This window comes from Antechinus flavipes, chromosome 3 (genome assembly GCF_016432865.1).
Source record: "Antechinus flavipes isolate AdamAnt ecotype Samford, QLD, Australia chromosome 3, AdamAnt_v2, whole genome shotgun sequence".
Lineage (NCBI taxonomy): Eukaryota > Metazoa > Chordata > Mammalia > Dasyuromorphia > Dasyuridae > Antechinus > Antechinus flavipes.
The window spans coordinates 51,755,080-51,777,103 of record NC_067400.1 but is presented as its reverse complement, the minus strand read 5'-3'; the positions used below and the strand labels follow the sequence as shown (position 1 = coordinate 51,777,103).

The window sequence follows — 22,024 nt, the reverse complement described above, 5'->3', positions numbered from 1 at the left end:
TTTTTAAAGGAATGTATGTATAATATTATGAGACCAGGATACTGACAATTTTCTTCTTATGGTTTTATTTTTGTCTCCAAATTGAAAAGTATATATTTATACTTTAAAAAAGAAACACTTCTGCATTCGTCCAAGAGACAAATTCATTGTTTTGCTGCAGTCAAAGAGGCACTTTTAAGAAAGGGAAAGTTTGTTCAACAAAAATATCAGTATTTTTGGTGGTATCTTGGTAGTATCTTATTAGTGTAAAAATTCAGAATTAATAAATGGAGAATATTTTCCATCAAAAATAAGGACAACTTTTGCATCAGTAATACTGAGGCTAGAAATAATTTCCACAAGCCATAATTAAATAAACGCTTTTTAACCCTTACTTTAGTATATACAAGAATTATTTGTTTTTCTCATTAAGCATCCATGAAACACTGTATGTTGGCAGATGTATTTTAAGTAAACAGAAAATACAGACTTTGAGATATGTGTGAATTGGTTTTGATTATTGATAGCTGTTTTTTTAAAACATGTATAATAAGCTAAGGAGGGATTCCCTGTGGATGGCAGGGTTCTCTAGATGCTCCTGTTTGTGGAGAACAAACATCCTGCAGAACAGTGCCTCCACAATTACTCAGAAGAGTTTGTCCTAATCTTCTATACCAGAAAAAGAGTTGGAGAAACAAAGGCAACGAAGAATGCCTAGAAATTGCTCAGGCTTGCAGCTGAGATGTCGGCTGCCCCATGGGCCTCCATGCGCATCTCTTCTATGTGCCCCCTCTCTCCGCTGAGCCCCAGTGCGAGCCTTTATCACCTCAGGCTTGAACTCGTCCAGCCATTGGCTGATTTGTCTCCCTATCTCCAGTCTCTCACCACTCCGGTCCATTCTCCATTCAGCTTTCTTCCTAAAGTTGTATCACCTTCCTGTTCAAAAAATCTGCAGGATTACCTCCAGGATCAAATAGAAATTCTTCTATTTGGCTGTTGAAGCCCTTCGTAAGTGGCCCTCCCTGCCTGTCCAGTCTTTTTTATACCTTTGTCCCATACTTGAACTCTTGAGATCTGTGACACTGGCCTCCCTGCTGTTCCTCAGACATTTCATCACTGGACTGGGCATTTTTCATTGACTTTTACTTCATCCCCATCCCCTATTCTACAACTCATTCTCTGGAATTCTCTCCTTCCTCATCATCTCAGGTCTCAGCCAGTTATACCTTAGGCAAGAACCTTTTCCTATGAGAATACTTCCAGTTCATCCTGTCTGTACATTGGCATGTTGTCTCCCCCATTAGACTGAGAGCAAGGAATGAGGGGTGTTTTAGTGTTGGGGGCTTTGTAAGGGTTGGCCTTTCTGTGTACTCCTAGCACTTACAGTGTCTGGTGCATAGGGAGTGCCTAATAAATGCTAGTTGACTGACTTGTCTCTTGTCCACATTATGACTTGAAAATCTGTAAATATCCCATTAGAGTGTATGTGCATGTGTGAATGAGTGTATATGCATATATAAATGCAGATGATAGAGACCCATGGCAGGCGATGAAAACCCTTCCATTTCTACAAACATCTGTGTGATCCAGCCATTTATTTGTTTCTTTTTCAATGAAATGTGGTTTCCATTCCGGTGAATATCACCCATGATAGCCCTCTGTATTTTGTTGTTGGATCTAAGTAGGCTCCATCTGGACACATGCCATTTTCAGTTACATTAGAAAAATCAAATGGTATATTCTTATTATCCTTCTGCGAATCTGTTGCTCAGTAAACTGATACCTGCTTTTTCCAAAAGTAGCGCACGCACACTCGCTCTCTTTCTTTCTCTTTCTCTCTCTCTCTCTCTCTCTCTCTCTCTCTCTCTCTCTGTACACACACACACACACACACACACACTCTCTCTCTCTCTCTCTCCTCACCCCCTTAGGCAATTAGGCTTAAGTGACTTGCCCAGGGTCACACAGTTAGGAAGTGTTATGTGTCTGAGATCAGATTTGAACTCAGATCCTCCTGACTTCAGGGCTGGTACTCTATCTACTGCACTATCTAGCTGTCCCAGCTCTATATATTTTTAACCTGTTTTTCATGTTCTTTGAGAATAATATGCCTATATTTTTTTATTATGATGAGTCATAATCATAGTAACACAAATCTTAGTTACTGTGTTAAAAGAAAAGCAGGGGAGGAAATGGTGTGTGGGGAACTTTTTTCTTGATTTCTCAATGTTCAGGCATGTAGAAATATTCAAAATGAGGAAGTATGCATGTAAATATGGTATTTCATTCAGAATCATTTATAACTTCCTCTTCAATCTTCAGCCTTTTTTTTTTTTTTTCGCAAGATATTTTTCTTATCTCCAGAGATCTTTTGTTAATTGTTGGTAATTTCTCAGTCTTACACAATACCTGCAGAAATCATGAAGTCTCTGAACTAGGGTTTACAATTTGCCTAGACAGTAAAATTCATGTCTAAAATGCATTAGATGAAAAGACATTTATAAAAATCTACATTTATGGATCTGAATCTGGATTACTTACACTCAGTGCTTTCCATTGAAAGGAATGAGCAATTGAGTTAATGTAATTGAGTACCTAAAAGGAAAAGTATCAAGTATTAATAGAATATCTAAAAATTAGAAAATAGCCTTTAAGTGGGGTTAAAATAATAGTTTCTCAATTGGGTCTCAGGACCCACAGGAAAGTTGAGATTTTCAGAACTCTTAGCAATTAAGTGGTGGTATCTGAAGTCAGTATGAAGATGAATAGTCACTTCTGTTGTCTTTGCTCTTCTCATGGGTGTCCTTTTAGTCTTACCTTTAATGTTCTAAAGCTTTTCAGAGCTTAATACAACTAATACTATATAGTCCTAGCACCTATAAGTCTCCTACCTTCCCTACTTTTTCCCTTTCTAAACTCACTTTCTTTCTCTTCTCTCCCTTCCCCCATCTTCTCATCATCTCTTATTTTGTCCCCTTTTTAATCTTCTGTTTTCCCCTCCTTTCCTTTCTTCCTCTCTTCTGCTGCTGCTCCTTTTTTTTTCATCTTCCCTTTACCTTTTCTCTAACTTTTGTCCCTCTCCACCTTTCTTCTCTTTTTCTTCCCTCGTATCTCCCAGCTTCTCCTTTCTTCTTTCTCTTTCCTCCCCAGTCAGTCCTCTTTCATGCTTCTCTACGCCTTCCCTTCTTTCTCTCCCTCATTTCCTCTTTTATTTCCTTCCTTTTTAACACAGGATTGTGTCCACTTTTATGTTTTTCTCTTTGGTCTATTATATATACTGAAAGTGTAAGAAAATAAAAATGATTTGTTCTATCATCTTTTCTCTTTCTGCCCACCCTTTCCTTTCCCGATTCTTTCTTCCATTTTCCCCTCACAAAGTGAATGTGTTTGAAAATAAGTTTTTTTTTTTCCTATATGGCATTGGTAGAACTCTTCATGCCATTTAAATTAAGAACATGGAAAAATTTACTAAAGAACCTGGTATTCTAGCAGACAGGATTTATATACAAAAAATCTGAACTCAGTCAATCACATAGTACTTTTATTGTTGTAACTTAATATTTCCATACTAATAACTTATCTTAAATTGTTGGATCTCACCACAAGATGTAATATAGAAATTTGATTGCTTTATAGTTTTTTGTAATATGATTTTTATTATACCTGTTTAAACTAATGTGGAAAAAAAAATTGCAGACTATTGCAGCTCTCACTTAGAGGTACTAGTCTTCCCTGAACACACCCTACACCCAAAATATTTAAGCTTCAGCTTCAGAATTTGACCTTCCTGTAAATAACCTGGAAAAACCATAACCTTAAACCAGGGGTCCTCAAATTACGGCTTCGGGCCAGATGCAGCAGCTGAGGACGTTTATCCCCCTCACCCAGGGCTATGAAGTTTCTTTATTTAAAGGTCCACAAAACAAAGTTTTTGTTTTTACTATAGTCCGGCCCTCAACAGTCAGGGACAGTGAACTGGCCCCCTGTTTAAAAAGTTTGAGGACCCCTGCTTAAACTCTATATTTGTCAGAAAGGTAATGTCTTTGCTTTTTAGTATTCTGTTCAGGTTTGCTATAGATTTCCTTCCAAGGAGCAGGTATCTTTTAATTTCATGGCTATAATCACCATCTGCAGTAATCTTTGAGACAGAGTATAAAATCTGATGCTTCTTCAATTTCTCCTCCCTTTATAAGCCAGCAAGCAATGAAACCAATTGCCAGGATCAGAGGATTTTTTTATGCTATGCTTCAAGTCAGCTTTTACCCTCTCATCTTTTACCCTCATCAAATGGTTTCTTAATTCTTCTTCACTTTCCACTCTCAGACCAGTATTGTCTTCATATCTGACATTGTTGATATTTCTCCTGGCAACCTTGATTCCAGTTTTTTATTCATCCAGCATGGCGTTTTGCATGATGTATTATGTAAACACATACACTGACAACATATAGCCTTATTGTGCTTGTTTTCCAGTCTTCAGCCAATCAGTTGTTCCTTGTTTGTGTTTCTAACTGTTGCTTCTTGGCTTGCATGCAATTTCCTTAGGAAATAGGTAAGATGATCTGGTACTCACATCTTTTTAAGGACTTTCTGCATTTTGTTGTGCTCCTTGCAATCAAAGGCTTGAGTATAGTCAGTGAGGCAGAAGTAGATGTTTTTCTCTAACTTCCTTGCTTTTTCTATAATCCAGTGAATGTTGAGGATTTGGTCTCTAGTTCCTCTGCCTCTGAAAACCAGCTTGTTATTCTGGTAGTTCTCATTTCACATATTCCTAAAGCCCAGCTTGCAGAATCTTAAGCATAACTTTGTTAGCATGTGAAATAAGCACAATCGTTCAGAAACTTGAGCACTCCTTGGCATTGTCTGTGTTTAGGATTGGGCTATAAACCGATCTTTTCCAGTCCAGTGGCCACTGTTGAGTTTTCCAAATTTGCTAGCATGTTTAGCACAGTGCTTTAACAACATCATCTTTTAGTGTTTTAAATAGCTCATCTGGAAATTCATTGTATATTATTAATATGTTATGTCAATTTTTACAAAGCCAGATCAAAACATAATGAATATAGGAAACTGATTTCATATATATCAAACATTAATAGAGAGTGAAAAGCAGTGAAAAGTGGCTAACAATGAGTTGACAGTTATGATAATAAATCCACCAGCATTTATTAAATGTCATTTTACTGTGTATCAGAGATACTGCTAAGCACGGAGGGTACATACAGAAACCAAAGGGAAACAGTGGCAACCCTCAGGTGAACCTGGACACAAGCGAGTGTGTATAGGATGTGTTCAAAGTGAATCCAAACCAGTTTGGTGAAGGTAACAGGAAAGACTTCAGGAGGGATGTAGCTCTTATGGCTAGAGGATGCATTGTAAGGAAGGGATTAAAATATTGGAAGGACTAGAAGGAACCCAATTTGAAGAGCTTTCTTTGCCAAGCAGAGGAATGTAGATTTTATGTCTGAGTTTATAGTGTGCCTCTAGAGACTCTTGAGTAAGGGTATGATATGATCAGTCTTGTGCTTTAGGAAAATCATTTTGGCAGCAGATGGAGGATAGATTGGAATGCAGAGGAACTTGAGGCATGGAGACCGATTAGAAGACTATTATAAGCATAAAGTCATGGGAACCTTTAGCAAAGTGACCACTCTTGGAATGGAGAGGAGAGGTTCAGTACAGGTTTGTTGTGGAGAAGGAAATTGTGAGATGCAGCAGCAGATTGGATGGTATGGATCAGTGATAGTGAAGTTTGAGATGATATAGATATTGTGAACCTCAGTGGCTAGAAGTATGAAGGTAGCCCCAGCAGGAATAAAGAATGTGAGGAAAGAGAACAAGATTTGTTTTGGACAAGTAGAGATTGAAATGTCTATAAGGCATCTAGTTTTTAATGTCTAATAGGCAATGTGATAAATAATGCGGTAGTGAAGAAATGAAGTTCCCTGGCCCAGCTGAACTACTTCCACAAATTGATAAAGCTCATGGATGCGATTTCTGAACCACTGCTATTCTTTGAAGTCATGTAGAACAAAAGACCCACCACAGAACAGGAGAAGAGTAAATATCCCAGCTTTTAAGGCAAACAAACAAACATAAAAACATAGAAGAAAACAGAGGCAGTAATGGTAGACCAGTAAGGTTAACTTGATTCCTGTGAATTTTAGAATATATTTTTAAATAGACAGTTATAGTGAACAGTTGAAAAATAACTGAGCAACATATAAGGTCAGTTCCCTCCCTGCCTTTTTTTTTTTTTTTTTTTTTTTTTGTGAAGAATAGTGTAAATAACTTATTTAGATTTTAGCCAAGAATTTTAGTTATTTCTTCCTATTGCAGAGTGAGATGTGGGCTACAGAATAGTAACATTAAATAGTTTTGAAACTGTTTGAAAGAGTAGTATCCTGTAATGAGTTCTCCAGTCAGGTGAGGTAGGTGCTTATTTAAAATTTTTGTCAATGACTTAGACATACCTTTATTAGTTTTACAGATGACAAGGCAGGAAAATTAGCTAATGCGTAGTTGGTATTCAGAATCCAGAAAGCTCTTGGTAGATTTAGGGAACTGGGGCACATCTTTTAAGATGAAATTTTATAAGAATAACTGCAAAATCCTACTTATTTTCAAGAAATTATCTGTGGTAGAGGCTTGATTGGATGCAGTTTGTCTGAAAAACAGCTAGAAGTTTGTATGTACTGCAAACTCAATGATTCAGCAGTATGATGTGACCACTAAAAAACCAAAATAAATAAAAAGGCTAATCCTGGGTTTCTTTAAGAGAGACAATAATGACCAGATGTAAAAAAATAATAATAATGGTCTTGCTATATTCATACTATCCTAGTCAAATCATACTTGGCATATTATATTAAATTCTGACTACCACATTTTAGGAAGAACTTTGATAAAATTGATAAAGTCTAAAAGAAAGCAACCAAAATTATAAAAGCTTTCAAGTCTGTGCGATATGAAAATTGATTAAAGACTAAAGATATTTGTTTTGTTTAAGAAAGAAATAATGGGTGGGAACAGTGACAGCTACCTTTCAGTTCTTAAAGGGCTGTCATGTGGAAGGAGAGAGGGGACTTGTTCTTTTTGGCCCCAGAAAGGGAGGAACTAAGGGACAATGAGTGGAAGATTGCATTAAGGTGAATTTAGCTAACAAAAAATGGAATGACCTGGCTTAGAGTTGTTGAGTTTTCCCTCAGTGCAGGTCCTAAAGGTATTTAAGAAGAGTCAAGAATAAGAATTCTCAGGGTTCTCTTCTAATTCTGAAATAAGCTAAGAGGAGAGGAAATTCTTGAATCTGTGTTCATTTATCGAGCATTTTTGTGCTAAAATTTTGTCAGTATTGTCTCATGGAGTTCCCCCTCTTCCTTTAAGAGGCAGCACAGACATCTTCTTTGGAAACCTTTCTTGATCCCTCCAACTGCAGGTTCCTTCAATCCCACACTACTTTAGATTTCACTGTTTTAATTTAGTTGAATATACTTATGTATGTGCTGGTCTCCTGCATTAGCATGTAAACTCATGGATAGTGATTATTTCTACCTTTGCACTTTGGTATTTGTATCCTTAGGACCTGGCATGGAGTGTTGAAATGCAAGTAAAAAGAGTGAAGAGATTTTAATTAAAGAGAATATTCATTTAAGTAAAGTGGAAGACAGTTTTTGTTCTAATTGTATAATTAGAAATTATAATATCTTTAAATCATCTCAACTTTTTTTAACTGTATACAGATAACTGATATTCTTGGTGTGTATGTATCATAAGGGTGACTCTGAATATCATTAGCTTAAAACCAAAGGACTTATTATTAATTTAATGAAATGTTTGTAAAGATGCATAATAGAATAGAAAATGGTGGATGGAAGTTATCATTTAGCTTAATTTTACTATGGATTTTCATGTTTCAGTCATGGATTTTATATTTCAGTCATTTTATTTTTCAGCTATACCTTTGTTTTCTGGAGGAAAAATGAAGCAATTGACTTGAATAAACCATGCAACTTGACTTAAAGATAATTATATATTTTTAGTAACACGATTAATGGTGGCTATTAACTTGGTTTCCAGGAGGTTTATGTTTTATTAAGTGTGTACCAACATGTGTCAGCATCCGGTGTTTTCACCTTCTAGCTCTCTTCTGGTATGACACAATTGTTATGTTTGTATAAGGTTTGGCAAATATTTTCTTGATGCACCTGGGAGGAGCGTCTAGTTAACTGTGTACAACACCCTTGGCAGAAATCCAGTCTGGTAGGGATTTTTTTTCCATTTATGTGAAAGAATTTTTATCTGAAATCATACTAAGATTCTCAGTTTTTTTGTTTTTATTGCTCTTTTGTTTTTACATTGCCTTAATTTCCAAATCTATTCCTTCTCCTCTCTTGCTTAGAAAGTTAGCCCTTTTAACAGAAAATAAAATTAAAGAAAGAAGATTAAAGCAGGAGTAAAAAAGCAGGATAGCAAAAGTGGAGCAGTCCATTAGCCAGGGCTGACAGTATGTGAAGTATCCACCTCTGATTTCACTCATCCCTGCTAGCCATTGAGGGGGGAAGCTTAATTGTCTTCTTTCTTCTTAGCTAAACTTGTTCATTATATTTGCCCAGAATTCAGTTTCTTTTTATGTCTTTGCTATTTAGGTTCTTAGAGTTGTCAGATCGTTTTTGTGGTTGTTTCGCTCTTTATCAGTATGTGAGTGATTGTATTACTTTTGAGGGCTTCACCATCCTTCTAGTTCCTAGACTCAAAACCTAGACATCTAACTAGACTCCTCACTTAACCTCACTCACATCCTCTCTCCCCCCGTATCCAAACTGCTGCCAAAGACTGTCAAATCTACCTTTATAGCTCCTCTCCCAAAGGCTCCCTTCTCTCCCGGCCTTGTCACCTTTGCAAAAATCTGCTTGTTGGTCTCCCTTTCTAATTCTCTTTCCTAATCCTCCACATAGTTTAGAAAGTGATCTTTCTAAAGTCTGGATTTGACTGTGTCACCCCATTACTCGGTAAATTTTAGTGGCTCTCCCTCACCTCTCAGTTCAAATATCGATTTCTCTGTTTGGCATTCAAAACCTGGTGCTCTTCCCTACCACCACAATATCCTTCCAGGTTTCTTGCACCTCTATACAATCCACCCGTACCCCCACACATCATGTATTCTGTGATCCAGTGATACTAGCTTCCCTGTGGTCCTCAAAAAAGACACTCATCTCCCAAGCATTTTCATTGGCTCACCCCCACATCTGGAATTTGCTCCCTCCTTATTTCTGCTTCCTAACTTGCCTGGCTTTCTTCAAATCCCAGATAAAATCCTACCTTTTACAGAAACTTTTTTAAGTCTGCCTTAACTCTTGTGCCTTTCCACTGTTGATTATCTTCAATTTGTCATGTGTGTTTGTGTGTGTTAATGTTTTACACATTGTTGTTTACATATTGTGCCCTCCAGTGGATGATGAGCTTCTTGAAATCAGGAACTATCTTTTGCTTTTCTTTTTATCCTAAGTGTTTATCGCATCATGGGTACTTAATTGATGTTTATTGATTGACAAGTGGTTCCATCTTCTGAATTGATGTTCTTTATTTCATGCAGCATTGTATTATTCTATGATGTTCACTGACTACTGACAGTGGTACATGACTATTTATTAAGCACCTACTATGTATCCTGTACGGTGCTAAGTGCTAGGAATACAAATACAAAAAGAAAGATAATTTCTACTAGGTGAAAGCAAAATACAAAAGGAAGTTGAAAAAGGTAAGGGAAGGAGAAATACTTATGGGATAGTTGGTAGAGAAGTCCTAGAATAGGGTCCTTAGATGAGAAATGGGGATACACCTGAGCTGGACTCTCTCCTTAAATGGAAGTTTGGGATTCGTGGCCCCACCCTGCAGGCAGAGAGACAGGAGATAGTGATGAGGTGGGGTATGCCAAGGCTGGTGAGGTCTTCCTGGATGATGAGGTCATCCCTAGAATGAGCTTCCTGTTTCTTGAGTCATTCCCCATTTGATGGGCATGGACTTTATGTCCAGTTCTTGGCAAGCACAAAAAGGGTGGATGTGACTATTTTGAGTATATAAATTGAGCCAGAAGCTCACTTCCAACTCTCAAATTCTGTAATTTTCTAATACCATAATTTGAGAGGGAAACATGGTTCAAGGAATTCTGTCAAAGCACTAGACCTGGAGTCAGGAAGACCTGAGATCAAATTCAGCTTCAGAGACTTCTTAACCCTGTGATCTTGTGCCAAGTCCTTTAACTTCTGTTTGCCTCTCTTTTCTCAACTGTAAAATTGAGATATTATAATAATAGCACCTACTTCTCAGGGTTGTTGAGATGATCAAACAAGATATTTGTAAGATTCTGAACAGTGACACATAGCAGGCGTCATCTATGTGTCGGTCCTCATTTGTGTGGTTGTCATTGTTTCTAATTACCTTCAGCATCAACTGATTTTCCCAATTCCTTCTATAAGGAGATATCAAGATGTATAAGCTAGAGAAATTTAAACATCTTTGCAATAATTTATTACAGATAAAGGAAATAATTTCTGATTCAAATAAGAATATGTATCTGTTGGCCTGTAAAATAATCAACTTAATTAAAAGCAATGGAATGTTTTACTAGAAATTACACAAATATTTTCTATAACTTAAAGCAACCAAACTAAAATATTTTTCAAAATTTTTATTTTACATGAGTAATTTTTATGTAAGCCTTCTCATGAGATCCTTTGAAACATGAAGGATAGTCCCTTCCAAGCCCGTATTTTTAATTTGTTCTGGCTTTTGTTTTACTGTTAGTCAACTGTGAATTTGGTGTAAGAGATTAACATTATTCTACCTATTAGCTTTTCCATTAGACCAGGGGTCCTCAAACTTGTTAACTAGGGGGCCAGTTCACTGTCTCTCAGACTGTTGGAGGACCGGACTATAGTAAAAACAAAAACTTTCATAGCCCTGGGTGAGGGGGATAAACGTCCTCAGCTGCTGCATCTGGCCTGCAGGCCGTAGTTTTGAGGACCCCTGCTTTAGACCATCGCTTAAAAATCAGATATATTTAAATCTTACAGTAGCTGTTTAATTATGCCCTATAATTTTCAAGAAGTTATTGAAGCGGATTTTAGCCTTGATGTAAAGGAAAAACTTTCTAACAAGTGGCAATCTGAAAGGCTGATAGTACTCTGCTAGTAAAAGGTTCAAGAAGTCTTATAGGCTAGATGACTATTAGAAATATTGTAAAAGATTATTCTTAGTCAGATTTGAATCAGACTAGATGGTTTCTGAGGCTCCTTATAACTTCCTTTTGTTATTACTTCTCTTTCATTTTTCATTCTTCCCATTTCCTTCATTAGAATTTTATTTTCCATTACTTCCATTCATTTCTACTTTGCACAATTCATGCTAGATATTGGGCAAAATGGAGTCCCTGCCCGCAAAGATTTTATGTAATAGAGGGGAGAGGGAAGATAAGACATGGACTATGGTATAAACAAAATGTTCTGAAAGCAGGGGAAAAATCCAAATTTAGCGCCATCAAAATTTGAGGAAGAAGAAGGCACTTCCAGAGTTCATGGAGCTGCGCTTTTTAAGAAAGGGAAGGGCTTTCAGAAATTCGAGATGAGGCTGAGGGTGTGAGTCATTTCCAGGAACAGAGAATTGTACAAGCAAAAATATGAAAAAGAGACCAGTGAGAAGTCCACTTGGATTACTGGAATAGAGAGTACTTAAAGCAAAGTAATGGAAACATTTTGCCCATAAATTTTAATAGTAAAGCAAAGCTTACAAATAATGTAGTGCAATATCTGTATTTTGTAGATGAGGAAACCAAGACCCAGCAAGATTGGTTGACTTGGTCAAGGTGGCAGGGTAGTAGATATTAAAGCTACTGGGATCCAACCTGGCTATTCCTCCTCCAGTCCAATACACTTTCTCTTTTAGGGGCAGGTGCTGTGAGTCCCAGATAGGATATGGTTAATATATTGGGGTAAGTGAGGGTGTATCTTTAGAGAGATGGCTACAGGGACTATTTATACCAGAGAGCTATAACTCTGGGACTCATTTTTCCTTATAGAAGAAAGAAAAATGTATCCATGTACCTCAGAGCAGATAATGAAGATAAAGTAAGAGCACTAAATCATACCTACTATATGGGAAAAAATGAGACTTATCATTTTGTCCCTCATCTGTATCCAAGTTCTATCTGAAGTGGTGGGACAGTTAGCAAATATAAGCAGTTGGGTCCAAATACTTCAAGGCAGATCAAGCTTTACCTTGTACGACTTTGAGATGTAAGCCTCAGCTGGACCTGTTTGATCAGCCAGCTTCTGACTCAACTTTGTGATCTTTGAGGAACAGTGGGGTGGCTTCCTTCCTGACAGAGCCATTTAAGTTTGAGATAGAGGAGAGAGGACTTTGAATATTAGGGAATTTGTATTAATTTTAGAAAAAAGATTTTTGATCTATAAGAAATCGTAAATTTTTCACCTAACACAGATGAAGAAACACCCTCCTCTATAGCCATAGTCGTGCCAACATTATTAGTAATTAGTGCCAATGCCATAGCTAGAACAGAGGTCTTGCTCCTACTATGGTATAGAGGCTCAGGCCTCAACACCCATCCAATGCAGTGCAATCCCTAGCTGGAAGGAATCTCTACAAAATCCCATCTCACCAGTGCTATTTAACTTCTGCTTGCAGACCTTCTGGGTAAGGGAGTCCACTTTCCGAGTGAGCCCTGTTCTGCATCTGGACAGCTTAAATTATTACGAAGTTTTACCTGATATCAAGTCTGTTTGTCAATGCACCTTTTGCTTCTCTCTCTCTCTCTCTCCCCCTTCCTCCTTCTCTTTCTTCCCCCCCACACCCCCCTTCCCTCCGTCTGTCTGTCGGCTTATCCCAACTTTTGTCATTTTCATTTCTGTTAACTCGGGGACATGATCTTTTGCAGTCTGGCAGTGCCAGATGCCTTGAGGCAGATCTCTCAAAAAGTCATTCTATTTCTGACTCATTTTTTGTTATGTTGGCCATGTCCAACAATCCTCCATTGCCACTCCCTGCTGACTTCTCCCTCCCCACAAAACTTCAGATGCCAGCCCTTTGCTGGCTTGGAAATTCAGTTTATAACTGTATTCACTCCACCAATACTGTACTGACTCAGGCATTCCACATCCAGACTTATCCCATGACTTTTTTTAGAATAACACCAACTTTTAAAAACTATGAAGAGGCCATCTTAAGGTTATGGAATGAATTGCAAAGCTTCAAGGAAATCACCTTCTTAGGAATATCATGTTAAAAAAACTTTTTTTTTAGTGCTGTTAAATACTTGGTAAAATTATAAAGTGAAAGAGGTTTTGTCTTTCATTAAATGTAAGCAGCAGAATACTATGGAACTAGTATTATCTCTAAAACTCCACCATGCTTCATACCTCCATGACCTCAGGCTTCTCAGTTTCTTCATCTGTAAAACAAAATATTTAATTGATAGCTTCTGCATTGAAGCATCACACTTTAATCTAGGATGCTATGGAAATGCTAAAAAAAAAATCAGGAGGGGAAATTCAGGACAATTTAGAAAATAATGTTCTGTTCAAGTCTCAGGTAAAATCAAAAGTAAGATTAAGCAAGATCAGTAAGATAATTAGATAATTATATTTTTAAAAAATCTGCTTTAATATCATGCACTTTATTTTTAAATAATTATATATATATATTTTTAAAATTCTGTTTGTGTTCAGCCATTTGATACAATACCATTTTAATTTGAAAAGGCATATTTCTACGGAAAAAGCATACTTACCTTTTGACTCAGTAACTTAGTCTATGAGAAACCTGGCAATGCAGACCATAAGGCAATCCCAGTTTTAGCTGTAGCATAGAGTAGTAAATAAAAGCGATTAATGAAAGCATATGTTGTCTAGTTTTCTTTATAATCTTTTGGTCAAAAATGGAAGATAGAACTAAATATAATTTTAAGATGAAGTCATAATTAAAAATAAACTTTGAATATGATAGTTTGTGTTGATTAGAAATTATCATTTTCATAATTCAGTATCTTTTAAGTTTTTAAAGTATTCTACTAATAGGTTTTCTTTATCATGTATGTACATGTTTTGTCCCCACTCCCTTGCTTGACCAAGTCAGCTCACAGTTATGTTTTTCTAAAGATTAATGTCTAAAGAATGTGTTGTTAAGTTGTTAGTGGGAGTAATGAACATATGAAGTTGGATTGGTACAGCACTAATGATTCTCAGCAAGATCTCATTTAAAGTTTTGTCTTTTGTCGCCATAACGTTACTTTCTTTTATTTGTGAATTAACTGCAAATTTCAGAAATTTTTTCTCTGCATGCTTCTATAAACTTTGTATTAATTTATTAAGCATTTATTTATTTATTAAAATTATATGGAAATGGAGTCTGTCCATTGTGTGAGTTGTTTTGCATAACTATACTTTATTTGCCTTTTGGGACCAAGTGTTAAAAGGTTTTTATTTGGAACAATTTAAAAGGACTTTACTTTGGGGACGGCGAGTTGGAATAGAATGGAGGAACAAGATAGAGATAGTAAAAAACTGGAAGAAAATATTTTTAAAATCTTTAAAAATATAATGAAGAGAACAGGAGAAAAGCTCAAAAGGAGAAGTGATCAAACAAGGCAGTATTGAAACTAGCATGTTAAATCTATCCAAAAAACTAAGGTATACTTAGAGGAATCCATGCTGTTGTATGTAGACCTTATTTTCCTATTCTTCATGTGTACAGTATGCTTATTGATATTTGGCAAGCTTATAACAATATAAAGGAAAATTTAAACAAGAAGTGTCACTGATTTGGGGAAGGGAAAAGATGTAGGAGAGAAACTTTTCCCTCTGCTTTAATGTGTATATATACTACATATATACACTTATGTAGTGTAATATATGCTCAATAGTTAACATTGAAGGACATTAGGTGCCTCTTTTTTCTTTTTAATAAAATCACATAAATCATTGTTTATCATTTGACAAATCAAATTTTTTTCTATATTAAAGCTTTTTATTTTTCAAAACATATGCATGGATAATTCTTCAACATAAACCCTTGCAAAACCTTGTGTTCCAATTTTCCCTCTCTTTCCTTACCCTCTCCCCTAGATGGCAAGTAGTTCATTATATGTTATACATGGTAGAAATATATATTAAATCCAATATATTCATACATATTTATACAGTTCTCTTGTTGCACAAGAAAAATTAAATCAAACCAGAAAAAAAAATGAGAAAGAAAATAAAATGCAAGCAAACAACAACAAAAAGAGTGAAAATGCTATGTTGTGATTCACACTCAGTTCCCACAGTCCTCTCTCTGGGTGTAGATAGCTCTCTTCATCACAAGACCATTGGAACTGGTCTGAATCATCTCATTGTTGAAAAGAGCCACATCTACCAGAATTGATCATTGTATAATCTTGCTGTTGCTGTGTACAATGATCTCCTGGTTCAGCTCACTTAGTATCAGTTCATGTTAAGTCTCTCCAGACTCTCTGAAATCATCTTCCTGGTCATTTCTTATAGAACAATAATATTCCATTACATTCATATACCATAATTTATTCAACCACTCCAACTGATGGACATCCACTCAATTTCCAGTTTCTTGCCACAAGAAAAGGGCAGCAACAAATGTTTTTGCATATATAGGTCCTTTAAGGAATCTTTAGGATGCAGGTCCACCAGAGACACTGCTGGCTCAAAGGGTGTGCACAGTTTGATAACTCTTTGAGCATAGTTCCAAATCGCTGTCCCAGAATGATTGGGTCTGTTCACAGCTCCATCAACAATGTATTAGTGTTGTTTTCCCACTCCCTTTCAACATTTGTCATCATCTTTTCCTATCATCTTAGCCAATCTGAGAGGTGTATAGTGTGTAAGTTGTCTTAATTTGCATTTCTCTGATCAATAATGATTTAGAGCACCTTTTCATATGACTAGAAATGCAAACCAAATTCTTGAAAACACATAATTTACACTTAAGTTTTTTTTAAATCGCATATCTTACTTAGTATTTACATATAATTTCATTTTACACTTTTCAATATAATCATCTCCATGATATTTATATTACTTTACTCCTGTAAATTCTTGATTCCTACCCCTGCACCTTGATTATTCAACTAGATTGTAAGCTGCTTGAAACAAGGGTTAGGTTTACTTATTTTTTGTATTAATCACAGTGTCTTTTGCATAATGGTTCCATAAATGTTGATTGGCATAATCAAGCAACAAAAAATCTTTTAGACCTTATTGCTTATTTAACTTGGCTTTAATTTTATATTGCTTTTAGAATTGTTTGATTTCTCTATTTTTTAACCTATTGATGTTAGTATTTGGAAGGGAAGGTCTCCTTCCTGTAATTTTGTTTATATTAATGTTTTATTATGTTATATTAATATTTTTACTTTTAACTTTTATTTCAAATTATTTTACCTTCAAATATGTATTATTTGTCATATAGGGAAACTGAGCTATTAGACTCATACTGGTTCATCTGTATTAGCGTCATCTTTTAAGTTGATGTCATCCTTAAAATAGTAGAATAATAGAGATAACTTAATTTGATTACTATTTAAAATGTATTCACATGTTTTTTACATGACATGTTTAATTGTTCTGTCATTAAAAGAAAACTAATGAGTATACTTTTTTTGTTTATTTCAGGGTAAAGTTCAACTGGAATTAAAACTGAATGAACTCATTACAGATAATGGATCTGTGTGCCAGCAGCTTGTAGTACAGTAAGAATAGTTCTTTTACAAAAAAACCAACTACAAATACTTCTTCAACTTTGCTGTTTTTTGAATTTCATATCTACTAGCCTTTAATTTTAGATATTTAAAGAGGCACTTTGGTTTGGTGGTTAGGGTGATAGACCCGATACCAGGAAAGTCTGAATTCAGATCTTACCTCATTTGCTAAGTATGTGACCCTAGACAATTTTCTTAATCTCAGGCTGAATTTCCTCATCTGTAAAATGGAGATAATAATTATAACAATAATAACAACAAGGCTGTTGTGAAGATGGTGTGTGCAGCATTTTGCGAATGTTTAAACACAGTATAAATATCATTGTTATTATTAGATATTTCAGAAATCTTTGGAAAATCTTCAATAGCTTTGCTTTTTTTACCAAAATTGAATTCCAGTTTGTTTCTCTTATCTAGTCTTTATAGGACATTAATAGTAGTTAGATGTGTTTGCCAACAACTGTCTAGTTGGTTATCAAATACCTTAGAAATTTTCCAAAGAGATTTTGTTTTTACCTGTGTTAATTATACTTCTTTATGATTTTATAAAGGGACAGATAACAGAGGAAGGAGTAAGGAATGAAGGGATGGAATGAGGACTTCATAAAAGTATAAATGATGTCCTCATAGATGAGATGTGTATTATGTAATCTTTTCTTAGGAGAAACAACATGTTATAATGCCAAGGGGTTAGATTTCTTCAGTTCAACTTTGATCATCACCAACTATGTGGCATAATGGAAAGAATGGTAGACTTGTGGTCCAGGGGAAAGCTAGATGACCTGAATTCAAATTTAACCTCAGATATTTATTAGCTATATGACTGGGAAAGTCACTGACTTCTGGTTCCCTATTTCCTCCTCTGTGAAACAGAGATAAGCATATCACCTTCCTACTAATGTTGTTATAAGGATCAAATTTAATAACTATTTATTGACATTTTACTCATAGAATTTTTATTTTATGTTATGTTAAATGTATATTAAATTTGTGTTTCAGTATTAATTTAAAGAGCTTAGGTTGACTTTTAGAAACTTATAAAACATAAAAATTGGACTTTGATTTTCCTTTTTTTAAAAATTAAAAAGGCATTTATTTTTTCTTCCTCCCCTAGTCTCCTCTGGGAAAAACAGAAACAAAACCCTTTTAACAAATATGCAATCAAGCAAAACAAATTCTTCTATTGGTCATGTCCAAAAGATTTTCATATTCTTACATGAAATGAATATTTGGCAGATCTGTTGTTGGGGGCATAAACATAGATGACTTGTTAGAGTCCTGCTGTGTGTCAGGCACTAAATACACAAAAACAAAAATAAAGTAATCCCAGCTTGTAACATGCTTCTGTCAGGGGAGACATGTATAAAAATAAAGTTCATGCAAGATAAATACAAGATAATTTGGGGTAAAAGGAAGGTCCTAGAAGTTGGGAGAAAACCCAGCATCTAAGAGCAACATTTTGAAAGGAAAAAAAGGATTCTCAAAGGTGAGGCAGACTAAGCCACAGTCAAAGTACCCAAACTGGACATGGGATGTCATTGGTGATGAATAGCAAGATCATTATGGTTCCACTAGAGTGTGAGAGCAGAAAGGAGAGGGCTGCATAAAAGGGTGGCAAGATAGATGAGGACCAGGTCATGGAAAGCTTTAAAAGCTTAACAGAGACTTCATGCCCGAGCTGGAGATACGCTGCCAAGCTCTCACCTCTCTGCTTCCATAAAACCTTGGTGTAATGACCAAGAAATCGATCTGATGAAAAACTCAAAGCAGTAACAAGTTTTACTCCAGTATAGCACAAATTATGAGCGAGCAGCCTACAGGCAATAGGAAAGAGGATCCTTGCTGCAGAGAGGGGACCAGCCCAACTGGAGCCATAAGGGAATTAGTTTTCAAGTGTGTATCCTGGGTTCCAAGAAAGAGGACTCCTCTGAGAAAGCCCCAAGTGGTCAAAAGTTTCCCAGGGATGATCTTGTAAGCCCTGGGGAGCATTAGCAACCAATAATATTGAGCAGCTCGGGACCACAGTGCAGGCTCAGGAGCTCTCTGGAGTATAGCTCTTTGTCTTAAGAAGCTAGAAAGGGTCCTAAGGATCCAGCATATAGAACCTGAGAAATCTAGCAAGTGGAGGTTAGTGCAGTAAAGAGTTGCTATAAACATCTCAGTGCATATGGATTCTTTCTCTCTCTGATCTCTTTAGGGTCTTTAGAGATATAGTTTTAAATTGCTTTCCCAAATGGCTAAACCAATTCACAGTTTACCAGGGTACCAGTGTTCCTGTCTTCTGCAGTATCCTCAAAAGGGTCATTTTCCTTTTTGCCATCTTTGCCAATCTGGTAAATATGAAGGGAAACCTCATTTGATTTTATTTGCATTTCTCTTTTTTAATTTATAGCTTTTTATTTTCAAAATATATGCAAAAATAGTTTTCAACATTTCACCCTTGCAAAACCTTGTGTTCCAAATTTTTTCCCTTCCTTTTCCCCTCCCCTCTTCCCCTAGACAGCAATATTTAACTAATGTAGGTTAAATATGTACAATTCTTCTAAACATATTTCTGTAAAAATACTATGTTGTGATCCACATTCAGTCCCCATAATCTTCTCTCTGCATGCAGATGGCTCTCTCCATCCCAAATCTGTTGGAATTGATCTGAATCATTCTTGAAAAGAGCCAAGTCTATCAAAGTTAATTATCATATTGTCGTCTTGTTGTTATATACAGTGTTCTCTTGGTTCTATTCACTTCACTCAGCATCAGTTCATGTAGGTCTCTCCAGGCCTTTCTGAAATCATCCTGCTGATTGTTTCTTATAGAACTATAATGAACCATAACATTCGTATACCATAACTTATTCAGCCACATTTGCACTTTTCTTAATGACTTGTGGCATTGTTTTCATACTACTATTGATTCTTAATTTCTCCTCTCCCTTTGAAAACCAGCCTGTTCATGTCCTTTTGCCAATTTTGGAAAAACAAAGGCCAAACTTCTTGAAAAAGTTGTTTATACTCTTTATCTTCCATTTCCTCTTCTCCTTCCTTCAGATTGTTATGATAGGACCTTTTCTTATTTATCAGAGATCATCAAATGATTTCTATCATCCTCCTGGGCCTTTTTGTAGTATTTGTCACTTGACTATCCACACTTTTCCCCTAATTCTAGATTTCCTCTGATCCCTTGCCTCTAGGAAGTGCCACATTCTTCTGGTATTAATACTAGCTGGGTGTTCCTTCTAAGGATTTGTCATTGTCTGGCTTAGTGATTTCATCAGCTCCTATGGGTTTGGTTATCTTTGTGAAGATGATCTAATCCTAATTTCTCGCTCTAGCTGAATTTTATACTACCATTTGACTTTTGGACATTTCAAACCTGCTGGTCTTTAGGCATCTGAAACTCAACATGTCCAAAAAGAAATCATCATTGTCTCCCTTCCCAAAACAAAAAAACCTCTCTAAAATCTTGGCTCTTCCAAACCTTCCCATTGCTGTTCAAGACACTATTGTTCTTTAGTCATCCTGGCTGGCAGCCTTAGTGTCTTTCTCAACCCCCTTCTTTTACTCCCCCCCACTTCTCTAATCCTGATGCCTCTATGTTTACATCTTATAACTCTGGTGGTATGTACCTCTTTTTCCACCTTCATCACCTCCTCCTTGGACTATTGAAGTAGATTTCTAGTTGGTCTCCTACTTCCAGTCTCTGAAGTATAAAGCAGTCTCCACTCAGCTGCCAGAGTAATTTTCCTAAGGCATAGGTTCTGACAGTTCCATGTTGTCTCCATGATAAATACAAAATGCTCTGTTACAACATAGTCCCTTCCTACTTTTTTTAATACCACACTTCTCTAGTTCAGCCAAGCTGGTTTACTTGTAGTTGTTTGCACACAGCCTTCCTTTTGAAACTGGGAGATGCAACAGAGAGAGCACTTGGGCCTGGAGCTTGGAAAAATTGGAGTTCCGATCCAGCCCAGATATTCGATAGCTCAGTGACTGTTGGTGAGGTCATTTTATTTGTATTTTCCTCAGTTGTAAAATGGGGATGATAATAATAATACCTGCTTCCCAGGATTATTTTAAGGATCAAGTAAAATAATATTTTTATAGTGCCTGACACAAAGTAGGCCTTTAAATGCTTCTTTCCTTCCCTTCTCTCGACTCTATACTTCCTCACTATCTGTCTGCTGTATCTGGAATACGTTGCCTCCTCATCTCATTTTCTTTCCTAGCTTCCTTGGTTTTCTTTTAGACTCAAATTAAATCCCACTCTGTACAAAGAGAGCCACTTTTCTGGGTAACCATCATAACTTCCTATGAAATTATCCTCCCTCTATATTGTGTGTATTTTGTATGTACGAGGTTGTTTATATAGTGTCTTCTCCTTAGAATGTAAGTACAGAGATTCTATTGTTGCCCTGTTTCTATCTCTTAACATTTCATGTTGTGACTCTTACACCTTCATTTCTTTATGCCATCTTTGGGATGAGCATTCTCCAGGCTTTTGTCATGATGTCCTTAGCAATCTTATTTGTTCCTACAGTGTCCCACTGCTGCCACTGCATGCCCATCACATCCAGGTCAAAGGGACTGGACTCCAAATTCTCTTCTCTATCTGTAAAATGTATTTGCTTCCTCATTTAACCCATCTTAACACTGCTCTCATTTTCCCTCTCCTTTATGACCTTCCTCCACCTCTAAAATGTTTATTTTTAGGAAAAAAAAAAAAACTTTCTGACTTGATTATTTTTGTCAGTAGAATGATTTGTCTCTCTACTTTTTCATATTCAAAGCTTTGTTGTATTTTTTTCCACTCATTTCTCATATCCATCCATTTCCTAAATCCTATGATTTCTACCCCAGGATTTTTTTTTCTTTCCTACTTTCTTTTTATTCTAATTCCCTTCTCCCCATTTCATGCTAGTGCTGAATTCCCATTCCCACAAATCTCAACTAGTATTGTAACCTCACAGGTCTTCTGGCTTTCCATCTCTCCTACCTCCATTCCATCCTTCTTTTTTGTGTATTTACCTGGTCCAGTAGAGTCCAGCACAGCTGTTATAGGTCCCACAAAGTTGAAAGGACTTCAGGTGCATCCAGCAACAAACTGCCTCATTTTCCAAGGATTGGCCGCACTGAGTTTGGAGGGACTCATCACTAAGTTAGAAGAGGGATGATGAATTTTTCAATCATAACAGCTGATGAAGACTGCTGACTTCAGTCTGCAAAAACCCAGACCCTTGAGCTAGAGATCTGGCTTTGTGACTCACAGT

The 22,024-nt window shown here is 36.3% G+C and overlaps 1 protein-coding gene across 4 annotated transcripts in view; it reads left to right on the top strand.

Annotated features, from left to right (window-relative positions):
• The window catches only part of RASA2 (RAS p21 protein activator 2), a 126,932-nt gene that overhangs the window by 44,164 nt on the left and 60,744 nt on the right, over window positions 1-22,024 (top strand). For all 4 annotated transcript variants that reach the window (XM_051983358.1, XM_051983360.1, XM_051983357.1 and 1 more), the window contains exon 5: window positions 16,676-16,752. In XM_051983358.1, coding sequence (XP_051839318.1) covers window positions 16,676-16,752 — 77 coding nt within the window. The remainder of the gene's footprint in view (window positions 1-16,675; window positions 16,753-22,024) is intronic.